Below are 25,194 nucleotides of genomic sequence, written 5' to 3' on the forward strand. Positions count from 1 at the left end.
GCCTCTATATCAGGGATGGGGAACCTGTGGCCTTCCAGATATTGCTGAACTACAGTTCCCATCATCCCTGACGGCTGGCCACACTGGCTGGGGCTGCAAGGAGGGACACAGGTTCCAGTGTATCTCCACCTCTCTCTTTTTGAAAATGGGGGCACAGGACACTAGTCAAACCTGCCTCTTTTTACTGTAAAACCCAGTAGGAGCAGCACAAGTGTATTAAAAAAAAAATAGCATCAGTCAGATTTTGCAACTGATTGGCAGATCAACCTGTTTCCCCTCCAGGAGTGGCCAATGGAAATGGTTGCGGTAAGTGTCTAGCGTGCTCACAGCCTCAGTCTTGCAGTCCCCATAAGTGAGCCAGCTTCCTTCTTCATATCCATCTTGTTTCCTGTACGAAATGCGAAAGAGAAAGATTTCCTCAGAAACCTCTGGCAAGGGAAGGGACACCTAGCAGCATATGAAACAAAGGAATCAGGATTCAGGTTGCTGAGGTAGAGACAAATAATGCAGCAGGAGGGAGTTTGGAGGAGCAAAAGATATAAAATCATTTATTTGTTAAGACTCTAGGTAGTCATAACGGCTATAAAACCATACAGCTCAAGCTGATTTACTATTCAATTAATTGTTGTATGGTGGTTCGTGTAAAAAAACCCACAGTCAATTACACATTCTGCTTCAAAGTATTGACATTTTCCAGCTGCTCTGTAAGTGACTTTCTGCATGCTGCACACATTTGTTAATAAGTTAATCTGAGGATATACAAAGGGCCCAGTCTGGCCTCCTTAAATCCACATAGGATTTATAGTTATCAGAGACTGATTGTAGAAAACTAATCACCTTGGGACAGGCATGATTGCTTAGAAGTCCATCATCTGCCAACTGGGATGCCCTTCCTGCAAATCCAAAATGAAGTGGATCTGTTTGCCAGAGCAGTACTGAAAGCAGCTATTTCACATGACTTCCCCTAAAGAATCCTGGGAACTGTAGTTTACCTCTCACAGAGTCACAGTTCTCAGCACCCTTAACAAACTACACTTCCCAGGATTCTTTGACGGAAGCCATGAGCTTTAAATGTACCGTCTGTGTGCAGCCATAGTCAGGCTCTACTTACCTTTTTTTTTTTTTAAGTAAGAACATAAGAAGACCCTGCTGGATCAGGCCAGTGGCCCATCTAGCCCCGCACCCTGTTCTCACAGTGGCCATCCAAATGCCCATGGGGAGCCAGCAAGGAGGCCCTGAGCGCAAGAGCACTCTCCCCTCCTGCAGTTTCCAGCAACTGCTATCTGACCATGGAGGGAGAGCATAGCCACCGTGGCTGGTAGCCACTGATCCTCCATGAATTTGTCTCATCCTCTTTTCAAGGCATCCAAGTTGGTGGCCATCACTGCCTCTTGTGGGAGCCAGTCTCATCATTTCACTTACACGCTGTGTGAAGAAATCCTTTCTTTTGTCTGTCCTGAATCTTCCAACATTCCATTTCATTGGATATCCACGAGTTCTAGTGTTATGAGAGAGGGAGGAAAACTTTTCTCTGTCCTCTTTCTCCACGCCATGCATGATTTTATGCGCCTTTTCTCTAAACTGAAAAGGCCCAACTGTTGCAACCTTTCCTGATAGTGGAGTTGCTCCATCCCCTTGATCATTTTGGTATTGGTGGGCAGGCTCCAGGCATCAATCCTCCCCTTCAATGCTTGAGCAAAACTGACCATTCTGTTTATAGAATCCTGCTTTATGGTTCTGTCCCACTATACGAACTTTGAGACTTTTTGAAAATCCTAATTTTTCAAGCAACGTGGAGGTGGGAAACTAACAGACAGGCTCTGTATGACCCCATGCCCTCATCTCCCTTCACAGTAAAAAAATACACACACCTCTCTTCCTCAGACCCTATTGTCTCCACACACACCCTAAAAAAACTATGCCCTAAGTAGCCATGGCTGTCACCCCACCCTATCTACAGCCCTTTCTGCAGTTCAGTGGTCAAGAGAGAAGGCACTCTGCACATGCTCAGAGGGCAAGACAGTCCCTTGTGACCCAATTAAATTGTAGACATCATGATCAGTAAACAAGAAGACAGCTGTCTACCTAGAGTTTTTTAAAAAAAATATTTTAAAAAATCAATTTAGTTTTAAGGCAATGCCATTTGAAATCTACAGAGATTTAAGAGAGTCACCTTATGCAAATGAGCTGCATCTCCTCCTCCTCCCCTTTTTTAGGAAGCAAAATTTAGAAGAAGCTACAATACACAACTATAATATACATTCACATCTACTGTACACACATACATCTCACACACATACACACCAGCACAGTTAGTGTCCTGGCTGGATCAGGCACAGCCTCCTCGGCCCTCTTCCTTCTGACCCAAGGGAAATTTCCAAGGGAAACGTGACCTATCGTTTTTGCAAGGCAAATAAACCAAAGCTGCTCTTTAACAGAGCCAGAACAAACTGGTGTGGGCTGTGAAAATAGCAGCACAGTTTGATACCCCGCAAGAAGAGGGTGTGTGTCTCTCTCTCTTACCTTTCTCTGTCTCAGCATAGGAGTATGCCAGCTTTTGAGTCACACAGAGTTCATTGTCAGGCAAACATACATGGAAGGTGGTGGGTTTAAACTGGATCTAAAACACAAACACCACATGTGGAAACTCACATGTGCGTGCTATAGACAGACCCAGACCTGAATGCAAATACCCTTCCACAAGGACAATGTTTTGGCTTACCTGTAAATTCCCAGAATTGTGGTGCAGTGGCTAAGACTGGGGTAGCAATCAAGAAAACCCTGATTCAAACATTTCCTCTGTCATGCTCCCTAGGTGGCCTCAGGCAAGCCTCTCTCAGCCTCAGTCTGCAATATGGGGCATAATAATTCCGACACCTTACAGGGTTGTTGTGAGGATTACAATGTATGTGAAGTGCTTTGAGCTCTTGAAACTGCCATGCAAATGTGTAGCCCCTTCAGCAGATGCCCTTTTTATTGTGCATTCACAATGATTTGTGCTCATTAATAATAATAATAATAATAATAATAATAATAAATTTAATTTATATGTCGCCTATCTGGCCAATGGCCACTCTAGGCGATGTACATAAAAAGAATTAAAATACAATACAGTAAAATACAATAATACAAGTAAAACAGTGCAGCAGCAAGTAATAATAATGCAGGGTACGAGGCATTTAATCATAACAGTTAACCCTCCCCGGAGGTCCCAAAGGCCTGTTGAAAGAGCCAGGTCTTTAAGGCTTTGCAAAATGCATTTAGGGAAGAGGCGTGCTGTAGATCTTGTGGGAGGGAGTTCCAAAGAGTAGGGGCCGCCACTGAGAATGCCCTCTCTCTAGTTCCCGCCAATCTAGCTGTTTTTGTCGGTGGGATTGAGAGACGGCCCTGTGTGGCTGATCGTGTTGGGCGGCATAATTGGTGGCGTTGCAGGCGCTCCTTTAGATAGACTGGGCCGAAACCGTATAGGGATTTGAAGGTTAATACCAACACCTTGAATTGGGCCCGGAAAACAACAGGAAGCCAGTGTAGATCGAACAACACAGGTGTGATGTGATCCCGGCGGCAACTATTCATAAGTAATCGAGCCACCGCGTTTTGTATAAGTTGTAGTTTCTGGACCGTTTTCAAGGGTAACCCCACGTAGAGCACGTTACAGTAATCCAATCGAGAGGTGACCAGGGCATGTACTACCAGTGGGAGCTGATGAGCAGGAAGGTAGGGTTGCAGCCTTCATATGAGGTGTAGTTGATACCAGGCTGCCCGGCTCACTGCCGAAATCTGAGCCTCCATGGACAGCCTGGAATCAAGTACAACCCCAAGGCTACGGACCTGGTCCTTCAGGGGTAGACTCACCCCATTGAACTTCAGGTCAACATCTCCCAACCTTCTCTTGTCCCCCACAAGCAGCACCTCAGTCTTATCAGGGTTCAACTTCAGCCTGTTCCTTCCTATCCATCCACTCACGGATACCAGGCACTTGGACAAGGTCTCCACAGCCGACTCTGGTGAAGATTTAAATGAGAGATAGAGCTGAGTGTCATCTGCATATTGGTGACACTGCAGCCCAAATCTTCTAATGATTGTCCCCAGCGGCTTTATATAAATGTTAAATAGCATGGGAGAGAGGATAGAACCCTGTGGCACACCACAATTGAGAGGCCAAGGGTCTGAAACCTCCTCCCCCAATGCTACCTGTTGGTACCTATCAGAGAGAAAGGAACGGAACCACCGTAATACGGTGCCTCCTATTCCCAATCCCTCTAGGCGATATAAAAGGATACTGTGGTCGACAGTATCAAAAGCCGCTGAGAGATCGAGGAGGACAAGAAAGGTGAATTCTCCCCTATCTAATGCCCTCCTCATATCATCTACCAGAGCGACCAAGGCTGTTTCGGTTCCGTGACCAGTCCTGATCCCACTTTCAATACTGTTTGTGCCTGCAAAAGTTTTTTTAAATTAAGTATTGATGAAAAGATTGACAATAAAAATGAATCTACCTCCCATCTCAAACTCCTGCCTCCCCCCAGGACATCCGAAGAAAAGCTGCAAAAGTTTTGGGGCTGACATACTGCTTTGTTTCCAAATATTGAAAAGAGTGCTCTGGAGCTCCACTGTGAGTGTCCATGGAATGCATGAACTGCCACACATTTGGCTCAGTTCTCTGTCCCTGCTAAGGAAATCCCATGTGGTTGCACCAGATTTCACAGTGCATGGCTTTCTGAGTTGGTGGAAGCCTTGACTGGAATTAAAAAGTCCCCAAAAGTCTCTTCTTGCCGAGTGACTGCAATTGCATTACGGTGATGTGCCATCAGAAAATGCCAGTGGTTGTCTCATTTCTGGAACAGTTAACTCCTGTAGGGTTTACATAAAGGTTGCAGGGGAAGGAAGCAAGATGAAGCACCAGCCAATTCTAATGAACCACTGTGAGCAGATGGTTGCATTCTGCATACCTCCTCCAACAATCCCTCCTAAGTCTCACTGGTTTAAGCTCATTTTTATTACAAAAAATCCTTTATCACCCTTCCAGTGTTCCCACTTTTCATCATATGTCCCCGGTCTTCTGAATTCATCTGCTACTGTGTCTAAAGTTTCTAGGCTTAAGTGAAACCATTTAAAAGTGTTTTTTTTAATGGATGGTTTTATCAATAAAGCAGAATCCCATTGCAACGTGGCAGACACAAAGCATATGGATCGACATCATCAAGATATTAATCATTGCAGCTCATAATAAGCAGGTTTTCAATAAACTATTTTTCTGCTCTCTATCTTCAAAATGATGCCACCAGGGTATGACTTTGGAGCAGAGATCCAGGACTTCACTCTGCAGAATGATCAGGAGGGCCCCCAAACGGTGCAAGGCTAGTTTGTCACAGTTTGAAGTAAGCAAAGTAATACACACTACCATTTAAAAAGGTTCCTCCCTGTCAGACCATTCAGTCCTGGCTCTATTACCTAACTGCATCACTGCCTGTTTCTCCCAAACAATAGGGAAGACAGTAAACCTGTTTCTGAACTGCATTACTTCAGAATGCTGGTGAGGGTTGTCAGGGCTGAATGTTATACCAAAATAAAATATAGTGACTGCGCATAGAAAGTTGGTATGTCAGGGTAAAGGCTAGGTGAAACTTCTCCTTGACATGGTTTTTTATGTGCAGGGATTTTAAAAAAATTATACTCACGTGAGCCCTACATACAATTGAATTAGCACCTCCCAGAAATCAACGTACTACCAATGAGTATTTAGTCCCAGGCATAAAACTGACTATATGAAAGCAGTCTAAGAAAGTCCTGGAGCATCCATCTTAAATTCCAGTTTACATTAAAACAGAATTTTTCTGCTGTTGGCCAATGTAGTAGTATTCCTAGACTCTCCTTTGACAAATATTGCTTTGTAGTATTTTCAAATCAAGGATAATCTGCCCAGCAATTCCTTCAACAAGGCTTACTGTGAATGGGAAGTTCCAAAAGGTACAGATAAAATTAGCAGGAACAGCGCGGCATCTTTAAACGTTACCATCTCACATCAAACTCCATGTATGTTTCAGTCTGTGGGAAGCCAGATGCCACTGAAATGGAACTACCTCTGGTATATATGCCACCCTGGGCTCCTACTGGGAGGAAGGGCGGCATATAAATAAATAAATAAAATTGAGAAGCATAACCAGTAGCGTAGTGGCAAATTCAGAAGTGCAGGGTCCCTTTATGTTAATCACAGCCATGCCCCCCTTCCTGTTTTTTTTTTTTTGCTGTGGGGTTGAGAATGAGATCCTTGATAATGCCTAGAAACCAATAAGCATGAAAGAGAAGAGTGTTAGCTACTGAGAAGAGTCTTCTCAGTAAGAGTACGTGAAAGGTTGTCACATAGAGGAGGGCTGGGATCTCTTCTCGATCGTCCCAGAGTGCAGGACACAGAATAATGGGCTCAAGTTGCAGAAAGCCAGATTTCGACTGCACATCAGGAAAAACTTCCTAACTGTTAGAGCCATACGACAATGGAACCAATTACCTAGAGAGGTAGTGGGCTCTCCGACACTGGAGGCATTCAAGAGGCAGCTGGACAGCCATCTGTAGGGACTGCTTTGATTTGGATTCCTGCATTGAGCAGGGGTTGGACTTGATGGCGTTATAGCCCCCTTCCAACTCACTATTCTATGATTCTCAGTGGCTGATTTACCGCCTTTCACTCTGATTGGCTCCAATCAGCAGGAAAGGATAAAGAAGCATGTTAGAAGGCTCTTCTCAGGGGCTAACACACTCCCTTTTCATGCTGCTTGGCTTGTAGGATGCTGGAGACATAGGGACCCAGCTGGGACCCTGCTCCCAAAAATGCAAAGGGACTAAAGACACACACACCCCGAGACCCTGCACGACTACGCACCTGAGTGTAACCTCCTCAGGGGGCCCAAATATACATAAATAAAGGGATAAAGATTTCAGAAGGCTTGTTGAAAGAGGCACATCTTTAGCAGAAGCTGATTGATTTTTATCTTTATTTCTAACGATGAGGGTTTTACGTTTATTTGTTTTTGATTCGTTTGTGGATCTTGGTTCTGTTTTACCTGTAAATTTGCTTCTGTGCCGCTTGGAGAGACGCTTTTGGTGGACAACTCTGTACATTTACTAAATAAATGCATAAATGAGACATACAGGCCCTAAATGCTTTGCCATGTTTTGTTTGTTTTAAAATTCCTCCCCAAGGTAACTGAAGTGAAGGAACTGCTCAGACGTGACTGAAGGCAGAGCGAGAGCGAGAGAGCAGAGTCAATTGGCACCTTCTTCAAAGGGGTGCTATGGAGAATATCCATGAACTCCAGCACCCGCTGCTGGCCAAGCCGCCTGGGAAAGTGACCCTCCAGGGCGGGATGCTGAGCCCAGCCACTCCGCAGCATGACCACTCTGGATCGTTGCCCCACCACGTGCCCCCCAGCCTCTCCTGGCTCCAAACTGGCCCCACCATCCTGCCTAGGCAGCTCCTGGATCCCAGCAGCCTGCAGAAGGTGGTCAAACCGTACAGTACCCCAGAGCCAACCCTCTACCCAGAGCTGTGGAAGTCGAGCAACCCCCAAGGCTGGAAGAAGAAAGATTATATTGAAACTGCTTTTGGAGACAGCAAGGAGGCCTCGGAGCTGCCCAGGAAGGTGGCTCTGGAGAAAGACATTCACACCGTCTGCTATGAAGTGGGCGACACGGAGTTGCCAGACCCAGAGGTAAGGGCTGGGCTGAGTGAGCGGTTGGCCAGAGTGTCTCAGGCAGAGAAAAGAGAGGCTCACGCCTGCTCCCTGCCTTTTGCAAAAAAGAGATGCTAACTTCCATAGCCATTCCTAAACGGCTTGCTTACCACCGGCGTCAGCAGGAAACTGTACATAAATAAGAACCAAAGGAGAGCCTGGCTGCTGGATCAAGGCCAAAGGGGGCCCATCGAGTCCAGCATCCTGTTCTCACAGTGGCCAACCTGCTGCCCGTACGGGAAGCCCGCAAGCAGCACCTGCGCACAACAGCACTCTCCCCATCTGTGATTCCCAACAGTTGGTATTTAGACAACTACTGCCTCTGACAGTGAAGGCAAAACATAGCCATCATGACTAGCAGCCTTCAATAGCCTTTGTTGTTATGTGCCTTCAAGTCAATTACGGCTTATGGCGATCCTATGAATCAGCAACCTCCAGTACCATCTGTTATAAACCACCCTGTTCAGGTCTGTGGCTGTGGAATCAATCCATCTCGTTTGGCCTTCCTCTTTTTCTACTCCCTTCTGTTTTTCCCAGCATTATTGTCTTTTCTAGCGAATCAGGTCTTCTCATTATGTGTGCAAAGTATGATAACTCCAGTTTCATCATTTTAGCTTCTAGTCTAGCCAATTGTTTGTCTTTTTTGTGGTCCATGGCATCCGCAAAGCTCTCCACCAACACCACATTTCAAATGAGTTCGTTTTTCTGTTATCCATTTTTTTCACTGTCCAACTTTCACATCCATACATAGAGATCAGGAATACCATGGTCTGAATGATCCTGACTTTAGTGTTCGGTGATACATCTTTGCATTTGAGGGCCTTTTCTAGTTCTCTCATAGCTGCCCTCTCCAGTCCTAGCCTTCTTCTGATTTCTTGACTATTGTCTCCATTTTGGTTAATGACTGTGCCTAGGTATTGATAACCCTTGACAAGTTCAATGTCCCCATTGTCAACTTTAAAGATGCTCCAGGACTTTCTTAGACTGCTTTCATATGGTCAGTTTCATATAGTCAGAGGAGGTATAACACAGCCATCATGGTTAGTAGCCAATGATAGCCTTATCCTCCATGAACTTGCCTCTTGTGGGAGTGAGTTCCATATGCACTTCTTTTGCCTGTTCTGAATCTTCCAGCATTCGGCTTCATTGAAGTTCCCTGAGTTCTAGTATTACTAGAGAGGAAGAAAAAGCTTCCTCTGTCTACTTTCTCCACTCCATGCATAATTTTATACACCTTTCCTCTCGTTTTCAAAGTCCAGCTTCCTCTGATTTTAGAGGTTATATATAGCTATCCTAATAGCCACTGATAGCCTTATTCTCTGTGCATTTATTTAATTTCCTTTTAAAAGCATCTAAGCTGGTGGTCATTGCCACTAGCAATGTAGTGGCAAATTCAGAAGTGCGGGGTCCCTTCATGATGGTCACAGCTAAACCCCTCACACCCCTGCTAACATTATACAACCTACTGTTATAGAATAACCTGGCCTGGTTTGAATACTGCTTTCTGCTTCTCTATCCTTGTTAATGCCTTTTCTCACAACAACAGACGTCCCTATGAGCCAATCAGCATGAAAGGGAAGTGTGTTAACTACTGCAAAGAGTGGCTTCTCAGTGGCTTACTCACCTCCTTTCACTCTGATTGGCTCCAGTCAGCAGGAAAAGACAAGGAAGCATGCTAGAAGACTCTTCCCAGTGGCTAATACACTCTCCTTTCATGCTGATTGGCTCATAGGATGCTGGAGACATAGGGACCCTGGTCCCAAAGAAGTAAAGGGTCTAAAAACCCCCAAGACCCTAGATGACTACAGCCGATTGCCACGTCTTGTGGGCAGTGAATTCCATAGTTTAACTATGCACCATGTGAGGAAGTGTCTACAGACCTGAATCTTCCACCCTTCAGCTTCATTAGATCACCCCCATTGGGTTCTAGCATTATCATTTTTTATTCTGATTAATATATATGCAGCTTACTTGCCAAAATGGCTTCTAAGCAGTTTATTAAGGTAAAACCAATTACACAAATATATTCACACATAATTAAAACACACAATAAAACAATTTCATCAAAACATTAAAAACATCCATAATTAAAATGTCCAATAAAAACAGACTAACAGTTGAAACAGCAATTAAAACAATTCAGTTAGAAGGTTCAGGTCAGGCACTCAGGGGAATGCTTGTCTAAACAGATGTGACCGAGAGCCGGCAGATTGCCGGTATTGATGGGGCCTCTCGTCTTTTGTATAACAAGGGAAAGAAAAACTCCTATTCCCTTTCTCTGCAACATGCCGGATTTTAGTGTACACATCAATGAAGTCAGAGCTCCATGGTATGATATGGGTGGAATGAATGTATTGATTGGGGCTCTTGCCACATATTGGGAGTTTGTAGCAGCGGAGTATAGAAATGAATCGTCTGGTAAGACTGGTGGTTGAAAGAATAAGGAAGGCTTATTACTCCTCCAGGGAAATAAAGCCATTTGGAGTACAGACATACATGTGGCCATGATGGAGTCATGAGGTTAACCTACACTAACACTAACTAAGAAGGAAGTAAGACCTGAGCAGGGGTGGGTGGGGAATCTACATATCAACATGTATACACAAGAAGGAGCCGGTGAGGGAAGAATAGGTTGCCTTTCTGTCTGTCCCTCGCCCCCAATTCAAGCTACTTGTTACAAGCATTGGCAGCTGGTGGCTCCATGTCAGTGGAATCTGTTCTGGGTTTTAGCCTGAACTTTCAAGGAGCTGTCCAAGGTACAGCCCCTTGAAAGTTCAGACTAAAACCTGGAGCAGACTCCACTGCCGCACCGACATGGGGCCACCAGCCACCACCGGTTGCAAGCGTTGGTGCTTTACTCCCAACACCTCAGAGGTCAAAAGGAAGGAAGCCAACCCTCGTTCTCCACTTCCCTCCCTAGAATGACTCCTCGAGTGACAGCGATACAGAGAGCGAGAGCAGTTTCTCCATGCTGCTGCCTCAAGATTACCTGGGCTTGGCCGTCTTCTCCATGCTCTGCTGCTTCTGGCCGTTGGGCATTGCTGCTTTCTATCTATCCCAAAAGGTGGGTAAGAACCTAGGAAGCTGCCTCATGCTGAGTCAGACCATTGGTCCATCTACCTCAATATTGTCAACACTGACTGGCAGCTGCTTTCCAGGGTTTCAGACAGGGAGCTTTCAGATCTGGAGTTTAGAAATGCCGTAAAAGAAATTGTGTGAGACAGAAATCATTACTATTATTATCTGTTACTTGAAATGTGGACTTTTGATATTGCTCGTAGCAGTACTAGCATTGTTTGGTTTTGAAAGTGGGGTTTGTATTCTATTTCTTATCTTGAGTCTTGCATTAATTCCTTTTTGTTGGGATTTGTAAACCACTTGCAGGTTTCTGTTGAAATATGAAGTGGTATATAAATTAAGCAAATTAACAAATTAACAAGTACTAGGGGAGCTGGCGACTCTGATGTCACTCAGGCAATGGACAGCTCCTTGGAAGGTCAGACTAAAACCGAACGCGGATTCACTGCCCCACTGACATCGGAGCCACCAGTCTCCACTGGGCAGCACCATCTCTTCTCTAGCACTCAGGGACTGGGCTCAGCCTCAGAACCTTTTTCAGTGCCAGCTTTGCCCTCATCAAAGCCATTACTAAGTTGTAGGCTGGGGAGCTTGAGCCCCTGCACCTTTCTTTTGTCAAGACATTAATTACCTGCCTTTGCCCCGCAGACCAACAAGGCGTCAGCCAAGGGGGACTACCCAGGAGCGTGGACGGCTTCTCGCCAAACCTTTGCCCTGGCTGTCTTGTCCATCATTCTTGGCATTTGCACCTACATTGGGGCTGTGGTGGCCCTCATTGCCTACCTGTCCAACAAGGCACCAACCTAGATCTTCCTGCCCCACAGTCGTCACACACTCGCCCCTGTCCCCAAGTCAGAGTTGGAAAGAGGTGCGTATGAACAGGATGGAGTCGGCACACATTTCCTGATGTTGATTTTGCAAAAACAAAACAACACACACAAAACGGGGAGGGATCCACCACCCTTCAACTCAACTCAGTGAGCCCTTGGACCAAAGAGGAAACAGTTGTGAAGACGGCTGCAAGAGACAGGAAACCAGGCTGGGAATTGGGTCTCTGCAAAGGGTTGGGAGGCAGCAGAGTACACCAGACCTGGACCCCTCCAGGCCTCTCCTTCCAAAACCGATGGATGGGCTGGCTGGCCGCTATCTGATCCAGGTGATTTTGCTCTCGATGCCCCTCCAGGTTGGGGAGAAGTCAGCTTCAGCCCCAGTGAAGAGATGGGCTCATTCACTTAAGACTAGTCATATAAGAGAATGTTTGGGACTTTGAGCACAGCTGGAAATGGGGACAGGGATGTTGCCTATGGACAAACTGGGCCCTCCCAGTCTCTCACCCCTGCCTTCCCTCAACTCACAGTGTCTGTTGCATCTCCTTTGCTACACAGCTCCTCCGTACCCTTTCATGCTCACTGTGGTCTGACATCCAAGGGTCACGCCCTCTCCCCTGCCCTCAATAAAATGCCCATGCACTCTGCCTCTGTTGCCACCTGTCCAACTGGCCTCTCCTCCGTCTCCTGCGACGTGGCCATGCCAACAATCCCACCCCTGGCCCACAAAAGCAGCTGGGCGGCAGCTGCACACTGCGGAGGCAAGACAGCCCTCTTTCTGCTGCAGAACCGGTGAGGGCCCCTGTGGGTCAAGTCAGACCTACCAGGAAGGCGGGGTGGTGGCTTTAACTGGCCTTCCAAACGCCTTCCCCCACTCCCAAGTCCCGTGTCTATTTCTACTGCAAGGTTAGGAAACTTTTGTCAGTCCAAGGGCTGCATTCTGTTCTGGGTAACCTCCCAAGGGCCACATGCCAGCGGTGGGCAGGGCCAGAGGCAAAAGTGGGTGGAGCAACAAGTAAATTTTACCTTTGTACTGTAGGCTAGATTTCATCAAACAATCACACACAACTCTCTACTCTCCATCCCAGCGTGCAAGAGACACGATCAGAGTTCAAGGACTCATCCCAGTCAAGCAAAAACACTGGGGGCATGGAGCAGGCCCAGTGAGGGATGTGGCCTGGCAAGTGTTCCTAGGCCAGACAGAGAGGCCTGTGAGGGTGCATATGGTCCCCGGGCTGTAGGTTCCCCACTGGCTGATGACCACATTCCATTACAGATGTGCTCCAGTTTAGTTTTGTAAAGAGACTGGAGCGTGTCAGAAGCTATGGTGACCACAGGAGCAAGGGGGCAAGTGCCCCTTGACTTTAGGCTGAGATGGCCATTCCTCAGGATTTACACTACAGCAGAGATAAGGAACCTGCAGCCCTTCCAATGTTTTTGGACTCCACCTCCCATCATCAGGGACATAGTTGTCCAGGGTCACAGGGGGTGGTAGACCTCTTCTTTTTTGGGAGCAGGGTCCCAATGTACAAGTCAGTCAGCATAACAGGGGGCATATTAGCCACTGAGAAGAGTCCTCTCACTTGGCTAACATGCTTGTAGCTAACACCCCCCTCTCCTTTCATGCTGATTGACTCCTAGGGTAAATGAGAAGTGAGCTTCATGGCAAAGTATCTCGGTCTCCCAAATTCTAGTCCTGCACTTGGCTTCATTTCAGAATTCTTAAAATCAAAAGGTTTCTGGCAACATTTAGCCCCCAGAGAGAGGATGGGGGAGGGGGAGCCTATGCACACAGCAGTTTCACTCTAGTTCTACAATTTTGTAATGGCAGAACAGATAGTGAATCCTTAGGGCATGGCTGGGGGAGGGGGAGCATGTGACTATCATGAAGAGAATCTGCACTTCTGAATTTGCCACTACACTACTGCCCATGATTCTTGATCACTGGCAGTGCTAGCTGGGGCTGTTGAGAGCTGGAAGTCAGACAACATCTAGAGTCACAGGTTCCCCATCCCCACACTACAGGATCAAGTTCTGGCCTCACTCAGGCCCAGATTACACATGCAATTAGCCAGAGCAGCAAATGAAACCCCCAACTTTAGAGGCAGTCTACCTCTGCGCATCAGACACGGCAAACGGGACAGGGCTATGGCCTTCAAGCTTTGTCCTGGAGGATGCATCCGGCTGTTGGAAACAGATGCTGGTCTAAACAGACCCTTGTCCCAGACCCTGCAAGCCTTTGGCTCAAATGGTAAAGCACTCAAGGGCTGCATTTTGCTACTTCGTGCTGCAGATGAGGTGGGGAGAGGTTTGGATCCTCCACTGTAGCATGGGGGGTGCAGGGAAATGCAGTGTTTGTAGGAAAAACATGTCAGGTAGGAGGCTAAGCCGAATTCTTCTTCCTGACAGTCTAATTCTCTACGTGCCGGGGAGATAAAATGTGCATACACCACCACCCCATCAGCAGCCTGAAATGGTAACGCAGCCTTTGCCAGCCTGGTGCCACCTAGGCGTGCTGGTGGGGCTGATGGGAATTGTAGTCCAAAACAGCTCAAGTGCACTAGGTTGGCAAAGGCTGAAATACAGTCTAGGAAAAAAGCTTCCTCACACTCAGTTCTCAGAATGGGGGCCTCCCTTACTCCTGTCCTCGCTCTCCCCACCTCAACCCATTATGCTCTTTTCCTTATTCTCCTGCCTTCCCCCAAAGCCTTCCATGAATTATTGAGTGTCCTGGCGCTTTATCACATATTTATGTGCGGTCCCTGGCCTGCATCTTTCTAAAGCATTAACCATCATCTCAAGCTCAGCTCAGGTGGAAAGGAGAAGAAAAATAAATAAAAAGGAAAATAATAAAGGGCTCAGCATCGAGACTGTTTAGGGCCCTATTCCTGTACATATAGTTAAATGTCAGGAGCAACGATTCCTGAAGGGGAGGGGAAGAGAGAGAGATCTATCTAGCAGCCCAGCCAGCATGACCAATGGTCAGGGATGATGGGAGCTGTAGTCTAGCAACATCTGGAGATCTATAAACTCCCCATCTATTAATTATTATTATTTAGATGTATATCCTTCCAAAGGAACCTAAGACCTTTGATACAGACCATCCCCCCCCCCCTCAAAACAGAGTGAGGGAAGAGGCTCTGTTTTTGGATCAGCTACTCAGCAGCAGAACATTATCGACAGCTAGATGCAGAAAGGTCTGAAGTATAAACAACTCAACTTGTCCTCCCAAATCTGTCTCTCCAGCAGCGGACTGGAAAGTTAGTAACTTGGAAGGGATACTCGGTCAGGTTCCCAACACTTCTCACAGCACAAAATGTCCTGGATAGCCGCTTTTGAGACACCTAAGGAGTCTGTTACTTATCCTCAGACATTGGCAGTCAGAGATATACTTCCTCTGTACACGGAGGTTCCAATCAGCCACTGAGAATACGATTTCTGATGTTCAACTGCGAATGTCATTGCTTATGGAGCAAAAGCAACACTACACTCAATAGGGACATTTCCCACTATCAGAGGCGGTATCAGAGGCAGTAGGCTGGGAATCACCGATGGGGAGACTGCTGTTGCACTCAGGTCCCGCTGGCTGGCTTCCCATATAGGCATCCGGTTGGCCACTGTGAGAACAGGATGTTGGATTAGATGGGCCTTTGGCCTGATCCAGCAAAGCTTTTTTTTATGTTCTTATCGGCAATCTTGGGGCAACACAAGCTTTGCAGAAATTTTAAAAAAACCAAAACAGGCAAAACAACTCAGTGAGGACTCAGCAGTCCCAGTAGCAACAGAATTCTGCTTGTTTGCGGGGCGGGGGCAGAAACTGCGCAGTAAGGGGAACTGAATGGAGTATTCTGGAGAAGGCTATAGCTGGCTGGCAGGCACAGTGAACAAAAGGACTCTACAGTGCAACATTTTCATGCAGGTCCCACTAGTTATGAACATTAGCGATTGAATCTGTCTGCTTTTTAAAGCCATTTCAATGAATTCTGTAAGTTAGTTGCATGCTGGCCCAGGTCCCCTTGCTTATTCCCAGGCTAGAAACATGATTGGAATGGAAAGCTTAGATTCTCTGGGTACTGAAAGCTGACTGTTAAGTAAGAACAGCCTGCTGGATCAGGCCAATGGCCCATCTAGTCCAGCATCCTGTTCTCACAGTGGCCAACCAAGTGCCCATGGGAAGCCCACGAGCAGGACCTGAGCGCAACCCCTCCTGCGGTTTCTGGCAACTGGTATCTGGCAGCATGGTGCCTCTGCCTATGGAGGCAAAGCATAGCCATCATGGCCTGTCGCCATGCACTTCCTGCCTAATGGATAAGAGGTACTTGACTCTGGACCTGTGTCACCCAAGACCGCAGGTGGTAGAAAGCATAGAAAGCCTTGCTTGCATTCTCCTCTGGACCCACGAAGCACTCAGGAGTTCCCTCTCAATCCAAAGCACTCAGGAGGCCAGACCGCACACTTCGCAGAGCCTGCAAAGGCCTACTTCCCCTGCAGGGCTGGCATCCTGGCATCTCTTGGAGACAGACCCAACTCAAAGCATGCGGCAGATTTTAAAGACAGCGGGTGGGATTTATCACTTATAGCCTCCCGTCCCAAAAGTCAGGAGTCAAGCAAGGAGTAGTATCACACTTGGCATGGTTTGAGGCTGGCAAGCCAGGATCAAACCGGAAGAAAGGGCAGCAACCGTTCTGCGTTATGGGCAAGACATGAGGTGGCCTTGACTGCTTTTGTGTTTCTTGCCTAACGAAGAAGAGGCAGAGAGCAGCTTCCTTTGAGAAGCCAATCTGGCATCAAAACCCAACAGCACAAGAGTGTTTGGGGAGGGGGGAAGACACAGGGAAACAATTTCAAAGGAAGCCTGCCTCATTGAAAAGAGAGCAAAAATGATGAGCGTTTGCCCTTGATTGTCTCTCCCCAAACAGAAGCCAGAGCAACAGGGTCTACTTTGATCCTTCCACCCGTCCCCTTCCACTGCATCTGCCCCTCAGCATCTATTAATTAAAATCTCAATCCCCCCCCCCCCACATCCAGAAAGTGCTGAGGAGGCGGCGGCAGTGAAAGGGTAGAAAGAGCGCAAAATAATCTAGCTCAGCCTGATTGCAAATTCATTGCAGGAAACGGGAGGCAGAGTGTGCAGCGGTTGGGAACCGAGTCTGTTTTCTACTATGAAAAAGGGGAGACGAGGTCACCCCGTCCTTTAAAGGAAAGGAGGAGGTGGAAGGTGTTGAAGCCAGGGGAAAACAGAGGCGGTTGCTTGCGTGTGCTTGTGTGATGATATCCTGCCCTTTTGAAACTGGTGGGGGGTTTCCAGAGGGGCAGCTGGTTCAAATAAGGAAACGATGAAGACCTCAGAAAGCACCAATGAGGGAAATAAAAAAGGACCATTTCATCAACTCAATTAGGCTCATTAATCAAAGCAGGCTGTTTGCCTCTTGCCAGGGCAGCTGGTGAAGGTTAAAAGAGCAGTCAGAACTCTGGGAAGAGAAGAGGCAAAACGCTTGGGGAAGGAGATCAATGGGGGGGGGGGAAGAGGGCAGCAGTCTTGCCAGCAACTGAACCCAAAGGCAGCCCCATAGTTTGTCATTTACAGTGACTTGATGGAGATGAGAGATATCGCCTTAGGAACAAGACAAAATCATACTCTGCGGGAAGCTGCCTCTCAAAGCACAGAAGCCAGCCCTTCACACAATGCGAGCGCAAGATGGTTGCTCACCCAGTGCACAATCTTATTGCTGAACATCCCACAAAAGCTCCCGTTTCTAGTCCTCATCGCTTAAGAAAAAAAATTATGGAAAGCATGCAAGCAGTGCTAGGGAAAGCTTCAGTGCAATCGAAAGGTTCTGTAGACAGCACAGTGTGACATAAATGAAAGAGCCGAGGTCGGCAGCAGAGTTTTCAAGAACACAGGAAGCTGCCTTATACTGGATCAGACCACCGGTCCATCTGGCTCAGCGTTGTCTACTCTGACTGGCAGTGGCTCTCCAGGGCTTCAGGGAGGAGTCTCTCCCAGCAGTGGTGACTGATGCCCACTGGGACTAGTAGAGCAGAAAGCAGGGAGAGCTAAGGGAGGCAGAGCCAGAGCCAATGACAGGCGGAGCCAACTCATTCTGGTTGCGGTCCCATCCTCCTCCTCCTCCTCCTTGCAGAGTTCTGCAAGGGTGATACTAAGACTGCAAGAAGGGAACTGACAGGCATTAAGGCATGTGGGGCACTGCCCCACCAAGCACAGTCCACCCTCTGCCACGCCCTACAAGTATGAAGGCAGGCAGAGTGGGGGCTGGCAGAGGGTGGACTGAGCTTGGTGGGGCAGTGCCCCATATGCCTTAATGAAGCAGCCACCACCGTCTCCCAGCCCTACCGGCAGATGCAGGGAGCAAGCCATATACCTTCTGCTCCCCCACTGAGCTACAGCCCTTCCCCGTAAGGGAGAAAGGGCATTTGGAGGAGGCAGTTTGGAAGGAGGGTTAGGCCAAGCCCCAGGCTGTTTCTCAATGCCACTCTTGCTTCTTCCCCTAAACAGCACCCACACTGGTTCCATGCTTTATGTTCTGCAACTTTCTCAGCCCTTCCTTCCAGCTGTTTAAAGTCCCTTGGTTCTGGCCAGGGGAACGATGAGGGGGAGAACTTGAGGTGGCCATCACTGGACCAGACCATTCCCCAGGAAAGCAGACTTGGTCCAGGGGCTGTCAGCTGCTGACCCTTCCAGTAAATCTGCAAGACCCCCAAGTTCAAATCTCAGCTCTGCCACCAGGGGCCACAGGGCACGTGACACGGGACTCTGTTCTCCTAAGCATCTAGCGATGTAACTTTACAATGGGGGGAAATGATTAAAAGACTAAGTGTCGCATTATTTTTATGTGATATCCAGGTCTGGGAGGAGAGGTTTGCTAGGCTTGCTCTTAGAAAGAACCTGTGTCTAAGTTCTGGGAACAGACCTTTGGAGACAGGAATTCTATTGCCCACCCAATGCCAGATCCTGATTCCTTCTGAAGTTTAGAACTGGAGCATCTATTTGGGCTTAGCAGCCATCTTGTGGTGGGAGGGGCAGGAGTCCTTTGGGACCCCCAGGCTTGCCTCCCTTCTCACCAATACGTTGCTGCATTCCGAGGCACAGGAAGGTAATGAAGAAGTATCTGCCAAGCTCTGAGCGGATTCTGATTGGGCAAAGGCTGCGCTCTCCCCCACCATGGCTGCCAAACTGCAAAATTAAAAACAAGCAGGCAAGTTCCACAGAATATTAATGAGTGTGGGGAGATGGTGCAGAGCCCTGTATCTCCATCACATCCCAGTATGAGGCCTGTATCAAAATGACAAGGTGGTGGATACCCGGGTGGGGGGGCAGAATCTCATGCAGCCTGGCCCTGTGGATTGCAGCGGGAGCAGCGGGCAAACTGAAGGCAGAGGGCGTGCCAGGCCTGAATGGGACAATGCCAGGCATTGCTACACACATGGTCACAGTCTGGACAGAAGCAATGAAGTCTCCCTAAGACTGCAAGGCTTGAGCAATGATGGGGGCACAAGGAGCGGCGGAAAGTTCTAGACCCAAACATCAAGGGCATTTTATGGTGGGGGCGGGCAGACTGTGGTAATTGATCTCTCCATCCAAGGCTGCAATTGCTCATCCCAGCTGTTGTGCTTTTAACGCAGCTAGACTAATTCACCAATCTTGAATGCCGTTAGTATTATTATTGATTATGCTCAGAGCAGCATACATCTCACCCCCAGGTTTTATTCGCACAAGATAGGATAGGCTGAAAGAGACAGTGCGCTTCATGACTGAATGGGGATTTGAGCCTGGTTCTCCCTGGCTCTCATCTGCCACTGTAACCACTACACCACACTGGCTCAAATGGGAATCCTAGGGCTCAGCTACTTGAAGGAATTGTTGAAGGCAGGCAGCGCCGACACCCATCACTTCCAAGCTAGAGTTCTTTCCGCTGCTTTGTTAGGGCAGGCAAAACAGTCGGTAGCACAGACAGGCGGGAAAAAGAAAAGTGTGTGCTTTAATGACCACAACATGACTATTTTAGGCAAAACAGAGAACAAAGGACTGAAAAAGAACAAAAGAACTTTGCAACTAGGCCAAGCTGAGACAGTCACCTAACAATATGTGCAGAAACAATATTTTTTGTTAAAGCGAGAGAGGAAAAACATGCTTATCAAAATGTAATAGTACTGGAAACCCACATGCTTGGGGAGGGCAGAGATGGAGAATCATCCAGCATGGCACGTCTCCTGTGGCACGGAGAGGTAGTCGACTGGTAGGCAGCCCAGCCTTTTCAGCGTCTTGCAATCTGAACCCACAGCCTACTCCACAACCCTAGTTATCAGCAACCTGATCACACCACCTTTCCTTTGGAATAAAGGATGAGCTGGAAAGGAAGTTGAAGTGTGGGGGGGGGAGGGGTGGCGCTGATCCAGCCCACACCATGTTCTCTTCAGCAGCAGCAGCCAGTCTCTGCTCCATCCCACTTGGGAGAGGAGTCACCACTTAGAATACTTCCTGTGAGCAGCATCGCGATAGAACTGGAAAATGGTGTCAGCAGCTCGCTGTGAGGCGGCAACACACTGCTGGAGCTGTGGAGATGAAGAGGGAGAAGGGATGTTACACCAGAAGGGAAAGGGGTCCCTAAAGATCTGGGGGGGGCAGAAGGGCTCTCCGAGAGGCCCATATTAGCACGCCCTGGGGGATAAAGTGTTTTTGACGGTGGCAAAGATGCCGGGGAGACAAATCTCATCTGCATGGGCACCTGCAGTCACGTTTCAGTTTCCCCTGCTCCTACAATTTTGGTTTGTCCCTGCAATGCGCCGGAACTCCATGTTCCTTAACAATGGAACTAAAAGAATAGCTCCCAAATGTGTTACTAAGGAGACTCTTACGCAGCTTCTGACTTGTGGCAAACTATCCTCGCTAGTATATCGATCCATCTTAAAGCCTCCTCCCACCCTCAGGAATGAAATACCAACTTATTACTCATCGTGTCTACCTCTTCCAGTGTGTCCAAGATGATCTACAACTGCAACCTCATCATCGCAGCATCCCCATGGAGTAAGAACTTAAGATGAGCCCTACCAGATCAGTCCAAAAGCCTATCTAGTCCAGAATAGTTTCCCACAGTGGCCAACCAGCTGTCTACAGGAAGCCCGAAAGCAAGGATATGAGCCCAACAGCCTTCTCCTGCTGTTGCATCCTGGTGACTGGCATTCAGTGCCATGGTGCCTCTGAACCTGGCGGCAGCACACAGCCATCGTCAACAGCAGCCGTTGGTGGGTTAGGTGCTTGAGAGAGAGACTTAAGTACATAAGAACATAAGAAGAGCCTGCTGGATCAGGCCAGTGGCCCATCTAGTCCAGCATCCTGTTCTCACAGTGGCCAACCAGGTGCCTGGGGGAAGCCCGCAAGCAGGACCCGAGTGCAAGAACACTCTCCCCTCCTGAGGCCTCCGGCAACTGGTTTTCAGCAGAATGCTGCCTCTGACTAGGGTGGCAGAGCACAGCCATCACGGCTAGTAGCCATTGATAGCCCTGTCCTCCATGAATTTGTCTAATCTTCTTTTAAAGCCGTCCAAGCTGGTGGCCATTACTGCATCTTGTGGGAGCAAATTCCATAGTTTAACTATGCGCTGAGTAAAGAAGTACTTCCTTTTGTCTGTCCTGAATCTTCCAACATTCAGCTTCTTTGAATGTCCACGAGTTCTAGTATTATGAGAGAGGGAGAAGAACTTTTCTCTATCCACTTTCTCAATGCCATGCATAATTTTATACACTTCTATCATGTCTCCTCTGACCCGCCTTTTCTCTAAACTAAAAAGCCCCAAATGCTGCAACCTTTCCTCGTAAGGGAGTCGCTCCATCCCCTTGATCATTCTGGTTGCCCTCTTCTGAACCTTTTCCAACTCTATAATATCCTTTTTGAGATGAGGCGACCAGAACTGTACACAGTATTCCAAATGCGGCCGCACCATAGATTTATACAACGGCATTATGATATCGGCTGTTTTATTTTCAATACCTTTCCTAATTATTGCTAGCATGGAATTTGCCTTTTTCACAGCTGCCGCACACTGGGTCGACATTTTCATCGTGCTGTCCACTACAACCCCCCAAAATGGCTGGTTTTGGTATTCGTCCGTTAAGTGGGGTGGGTAGGATTTGTTCCTTGAAACGTATTTTTGGATAAGTATTTAAGTTTGTGTTTACTGCTGTTTTATATAACTGGATTTAATGCCTTTCTTACTTCTATTTTTAATATGTAAGTCGCTTTGAGGCACTTTAGTGCAAAAACACAACGGATATCAATAACGGTGATTCAGTTTGTATCCTGCCCTTCCTCTCACACGCATGATAAAACAATTAAAACATCTAAAACCAATTCCATCCAGACTGGGAATGGTCTTCACTTAAAGGTTTGTTGGAAGAGGAATGTCTTCCGTAGGCCCCAAAAAGACAACAGAGATGGCACCTCTCTAATATTTAAGGGGAGAGAATTCCAAAGGATAGGTACCAGAACACTAAAAGCCAGATTCCTATATTGTGTGGAATGGACCTCTCTGCAGGAGGCCCTCACTGGCAGAGCACAGTGATCAACTGGGTTTATCTTTTAGATATCCTGGTCCTAAGCTGTATAAGGCTTTATACACCAGAACCAGCACCTTGAACTTAGCCTGCTAGCTAATAATACTGATAAACCTCAGGTTGGAGTAAGGATTTGGACCTGGATCTTCCAACAAGCAAGCCCACAGCTTGGAATGATGCAGCGTCAAGGGTGATGAGGAGGTGCAACAAGACAAGAGACTCATCTGATCTGTTGCACCCTGGGGAGGGGGTAGACCACTAGGAATATCACTCTATCTGCTGCATCACACTGCTTAACATGAAGCTTGAGCTAACTGGTTCCATGTCCGTTAGGGTTAGGTTTCCCACTGCGCATACCCCAAGGCTATGCACTGGTCAACAGGAGGGAACTACACATTGTTTTAAGGAGAATCCTCCTTGTCCTGACTCTGGAGGGCCAATCCCATGCTATTGCCTGCTACATAGTTCCAAGCTGGGCTCAGCCAGGGCAGCTCCTGACACCTCCCTGCGCTGCCTGCCTGTCTCTCTGCAGCTGTGAAAATTGGACCTGGGCAATGAAGAGAGCCCAGCTCCAGACAGAATTTATAGGCCCCTGCCAACGCTACTATGCTATGATTCTACTTTAACTTGGATTCCTGCATGCAGCAGGGGGTTGGACTTGATAGCCTTATAGGCCCCTTCCAAGTCGACTACTCCATGATTCTATGAATCCGCCTCTGCACTGCCCTCATTGGCAAGGCATACCACTGGGTCCCTGCAGGCGGCTAGCCCTCTAGCCTGACCTCCGGCAGATGAAAAGGAAGCCAACTAAAGGAAGACAACAAAAGTTACACTGGGAAGAGAGCAGAGCAGGGAGGGGACTGGGGGGGGGAGGAGAGAGGAAGGATCCCAGTGGGGAGAGACAAGACAAGGGCAGGAAGCTATCAAAGGGCCAAGCAATAAAAAGGTCTTGCCTTAAAAGGAGAGGGGGGGAAATAGATGCAGGAAGAAAAAAAAGAAAAACCCAGCCCTGGTAGCAATCTCTGGCAGGCTTCCCCAAGCCAATTAAACCCCAGTGCTGCTTTTTCCCTACCTCCCTGAGGAATGGAGGGGGGCATTAAGAGCCACCGCTGAACTCTCACCCCCCCCAATAGTTCATTGCGTCTTAATTAGTCAATTTCAATGCGAGGGGAAGTTGTCAAACCTGGTACAACAACAACAACCAGGGACGGATCTCTCTCTCCTCTCCCAGCCCAAGATGACAGCCAGCCCGCCCGAGACTGACAGGCCCGCTTAGGGCATCCCCACTCAATGATGGGAACTGGCACGCGTGGCATGGGCAGGAGGGCAGCACGTGCCTCCTGTTCCGCCACCTTCTCCCGCGTGTCAGCGAGGCCCGCGCGCCCTGGGAGGCAGGCGGCTGTGTCTGGCAATTGATTTACACACCCGGCAAGGGCAGCTCAGCCGGCCGCCGCGCTGAGCGGGCATGTAGGCAAACAGCTACAAATCAGTGCACCAGCTCAGCCCTCCCCCTCAACACAGCCACGCATCAATCTTCTGGCACGCTCCACATGCATATGCACACAATGCATGTGTCCTCCTCCTGCCATTGTGGGCAAAGCATCTCAGCCCGCAACAGACAAGCCTCTCTGAGGGTGGCGAGGTGGAGGATTCCCAGGAAAGCCCTCCCTGAGCGGCACCCGACCTGCGCTTCTTCCACCCACATTTCCATATGCCACACATCTGGATCAGGGGCCAATTTACACACTAGCTCTGCCCACAAATCCACACAGCCCATATCTTTAAAGCACATTCACCCCTACCACAAAGAATCCTGGGACCTGTCGTTTGTGAAGGGTGCTGGGAATTGTAGCTCTGTGAGGGGTAAACTACAATTCCCAGGAAGTTTTAAATGTATGGTGTGTACACAGTAGGCTGCCATGCGCACTGAGAAAGACAAGATCAAAATTCTGTGTCGAAGTCAGCCGCATTCCACACCGAGGTAGGCTGAAGTGCGGGACCCGCCGTCAACCTTATTTTTCATGGCTTGTGCAACCATTTCCACAACTCTGTGATTTATTCCAGCTTCTGCTAGTGCCCCAGCACTGAAGCCTTGGTCCCCACTGACATACACACAACGGCTGGAAATCTCAGGCATTTGACCACATACTTTCCAGCTTATCTTGACAACCATACGGAGTAGAAATTGCTTATTTCTACATACACCCCTTCACCAGCCACAAAATGAAATGAGGGCTGAATTATGCAAAGATAGAAGCATGTAGAAGGTTCCTTGTTTTCATACTAGGCCTCACAGCAATAAAAAATGTGCCCTTTAGTCTTCTCTCCCAAAGCTTAAGCCTTCCACTCTTCCTATGCAGCTACTGCACACAGAGGAGGCGGCTCTTCCCTAAACTAGTCTAAGTGGAGGCTGAGGTGCAGCTGGAGAGGCACCTCCCCCCCCCATAGAGCATGCTGTGACCCACCAGCCAGCTGAAGCTTGAGGGTTCAAAGAAAGCTGTGCTGAAAACAAGGGTCCTTGGAATTTGTCCCCCTTCAATTACAGAGGGGAAGGGGGGCAGGCATGATTGTTCCTGGCCCAGTGGGAACAGGGGAGAAGAGAGTGGCATGTCACAGGGGCAAGCAAATGGGCAGAGGGCAAAGAGGTTAAAAAGGGGAAAGGTGCGCACACATGAAGGGTCGGAGAGCTTATTAAAGGGCCAGGAGTACAGTGGAGAGGGGGATGAAGACCTGGTGCACAAACTTAAGGCAAAGGATGATGTAACCATAGCAAAAGGAGATAAAATGAATCCTCCAGCCCATCTGTTCAACCCTTCACCTCTTCACCCCCCCAACAGCCCTTCCCTCTAAGCTATTGTGCTGTTTGTCATTAAAATGAAAGGCAAGCTAATGGAAAACTGTCAAGGCTTCCTTCAACAGCTGTTATCAAGAGAGTTCAAAAGAGCTGCTTTTAATTTCCTCCCAGGCCTGACAAGCATCCCTGGGCT

The 25,194-nt window shown here is 48.1% G+C and overlaps 2 protein-coding genes across 6 annotated transcripts in view; one reads left to right on the forward strand and one right to left on the reverse strand.

Moving 5' to 3' along the window:
• Window positions 1-283: 283 nt before the first annotated feature.
• EXOSC5 (exosome component 5) overlaps window positions 284-25,194 on the reverse strand; it is a 49,357-nt gene continuing 24,446 nt past the window's right edge. For 3 of the 5 annotated variants that reach the window (XM_061598020.1, XM_061598018.1, XM_061598019.1), the window contains one exon: window positions 19,611-20,209. In XM_061598020.1, coding sequence (XP_061454004.1) covers window positions 20,117-20,209 — 93 coding nt within the window. In that variant the 3' untranslated portion in view covers window positions 19,611-20,116. Of the gene's footprint in view, window positions 389-19,610; window positions 20,210-25,194 lie in introns of those variants that run through there. The other 2 variants (XM_061598021.1, XR_009759228.1) reach the window with 2 other exon arrangements.
• TMEM91 (transmembrane protein 91) lies at window positions 7,293-11,615 on the forward strand. The gene is made up of 3 exons (XM_061597604.1): window positions 7,293-7,709; window positions 10,651-10,794; window positions 11,457-11,615. Exons 1-3 carry the CDS (start codon window positions 7,293-7,295, stop codon window positions 11,613-11,615), a joined length of 720 nt encoding a protein of 239 aa, XP_061453588.1.

Source organism: Rhineura floridana, chromosome 15, assembly GCF_030035675.1.
Source record: "Rhineura floridana isolate rRhiFlo1 chromosome 15, rRhiFlo1.hap2, whole genome shotgun sequence".
Classification (NCBI taxonomy): Eukaryota; Metazoa; Chordata; class Lepidosauria; order Squamata; family Rhineuridae; genus Rhineura; species Rhineura floridana.

Excerpts from the sequence above, each read along its gene's own strand:
- TMEM91 (XM_061597604.1), top strand. The coding sequence starts at position 7,293 with ATGGAGAATATCCATGAACTCCAGCACCCGCTGCTGGCCAAGCCGCCT. Across the intron at positions 7,710-10,650 it reads CGGAGTTGCCAGACCCAGAG|AATGACTCCTCGAGTGACAG; the intron begins GTAAGGGCTGGG and ends TTCCCTCCCTAG. Across the intron at positions 10,795-11,456 it reads CTTTCTATCTATCCCAAAAG|ACCAACAAGGCGTCAGCCAA; the intron begins GTGGGTAAGAAC and ends TTTGCCCCGCAG.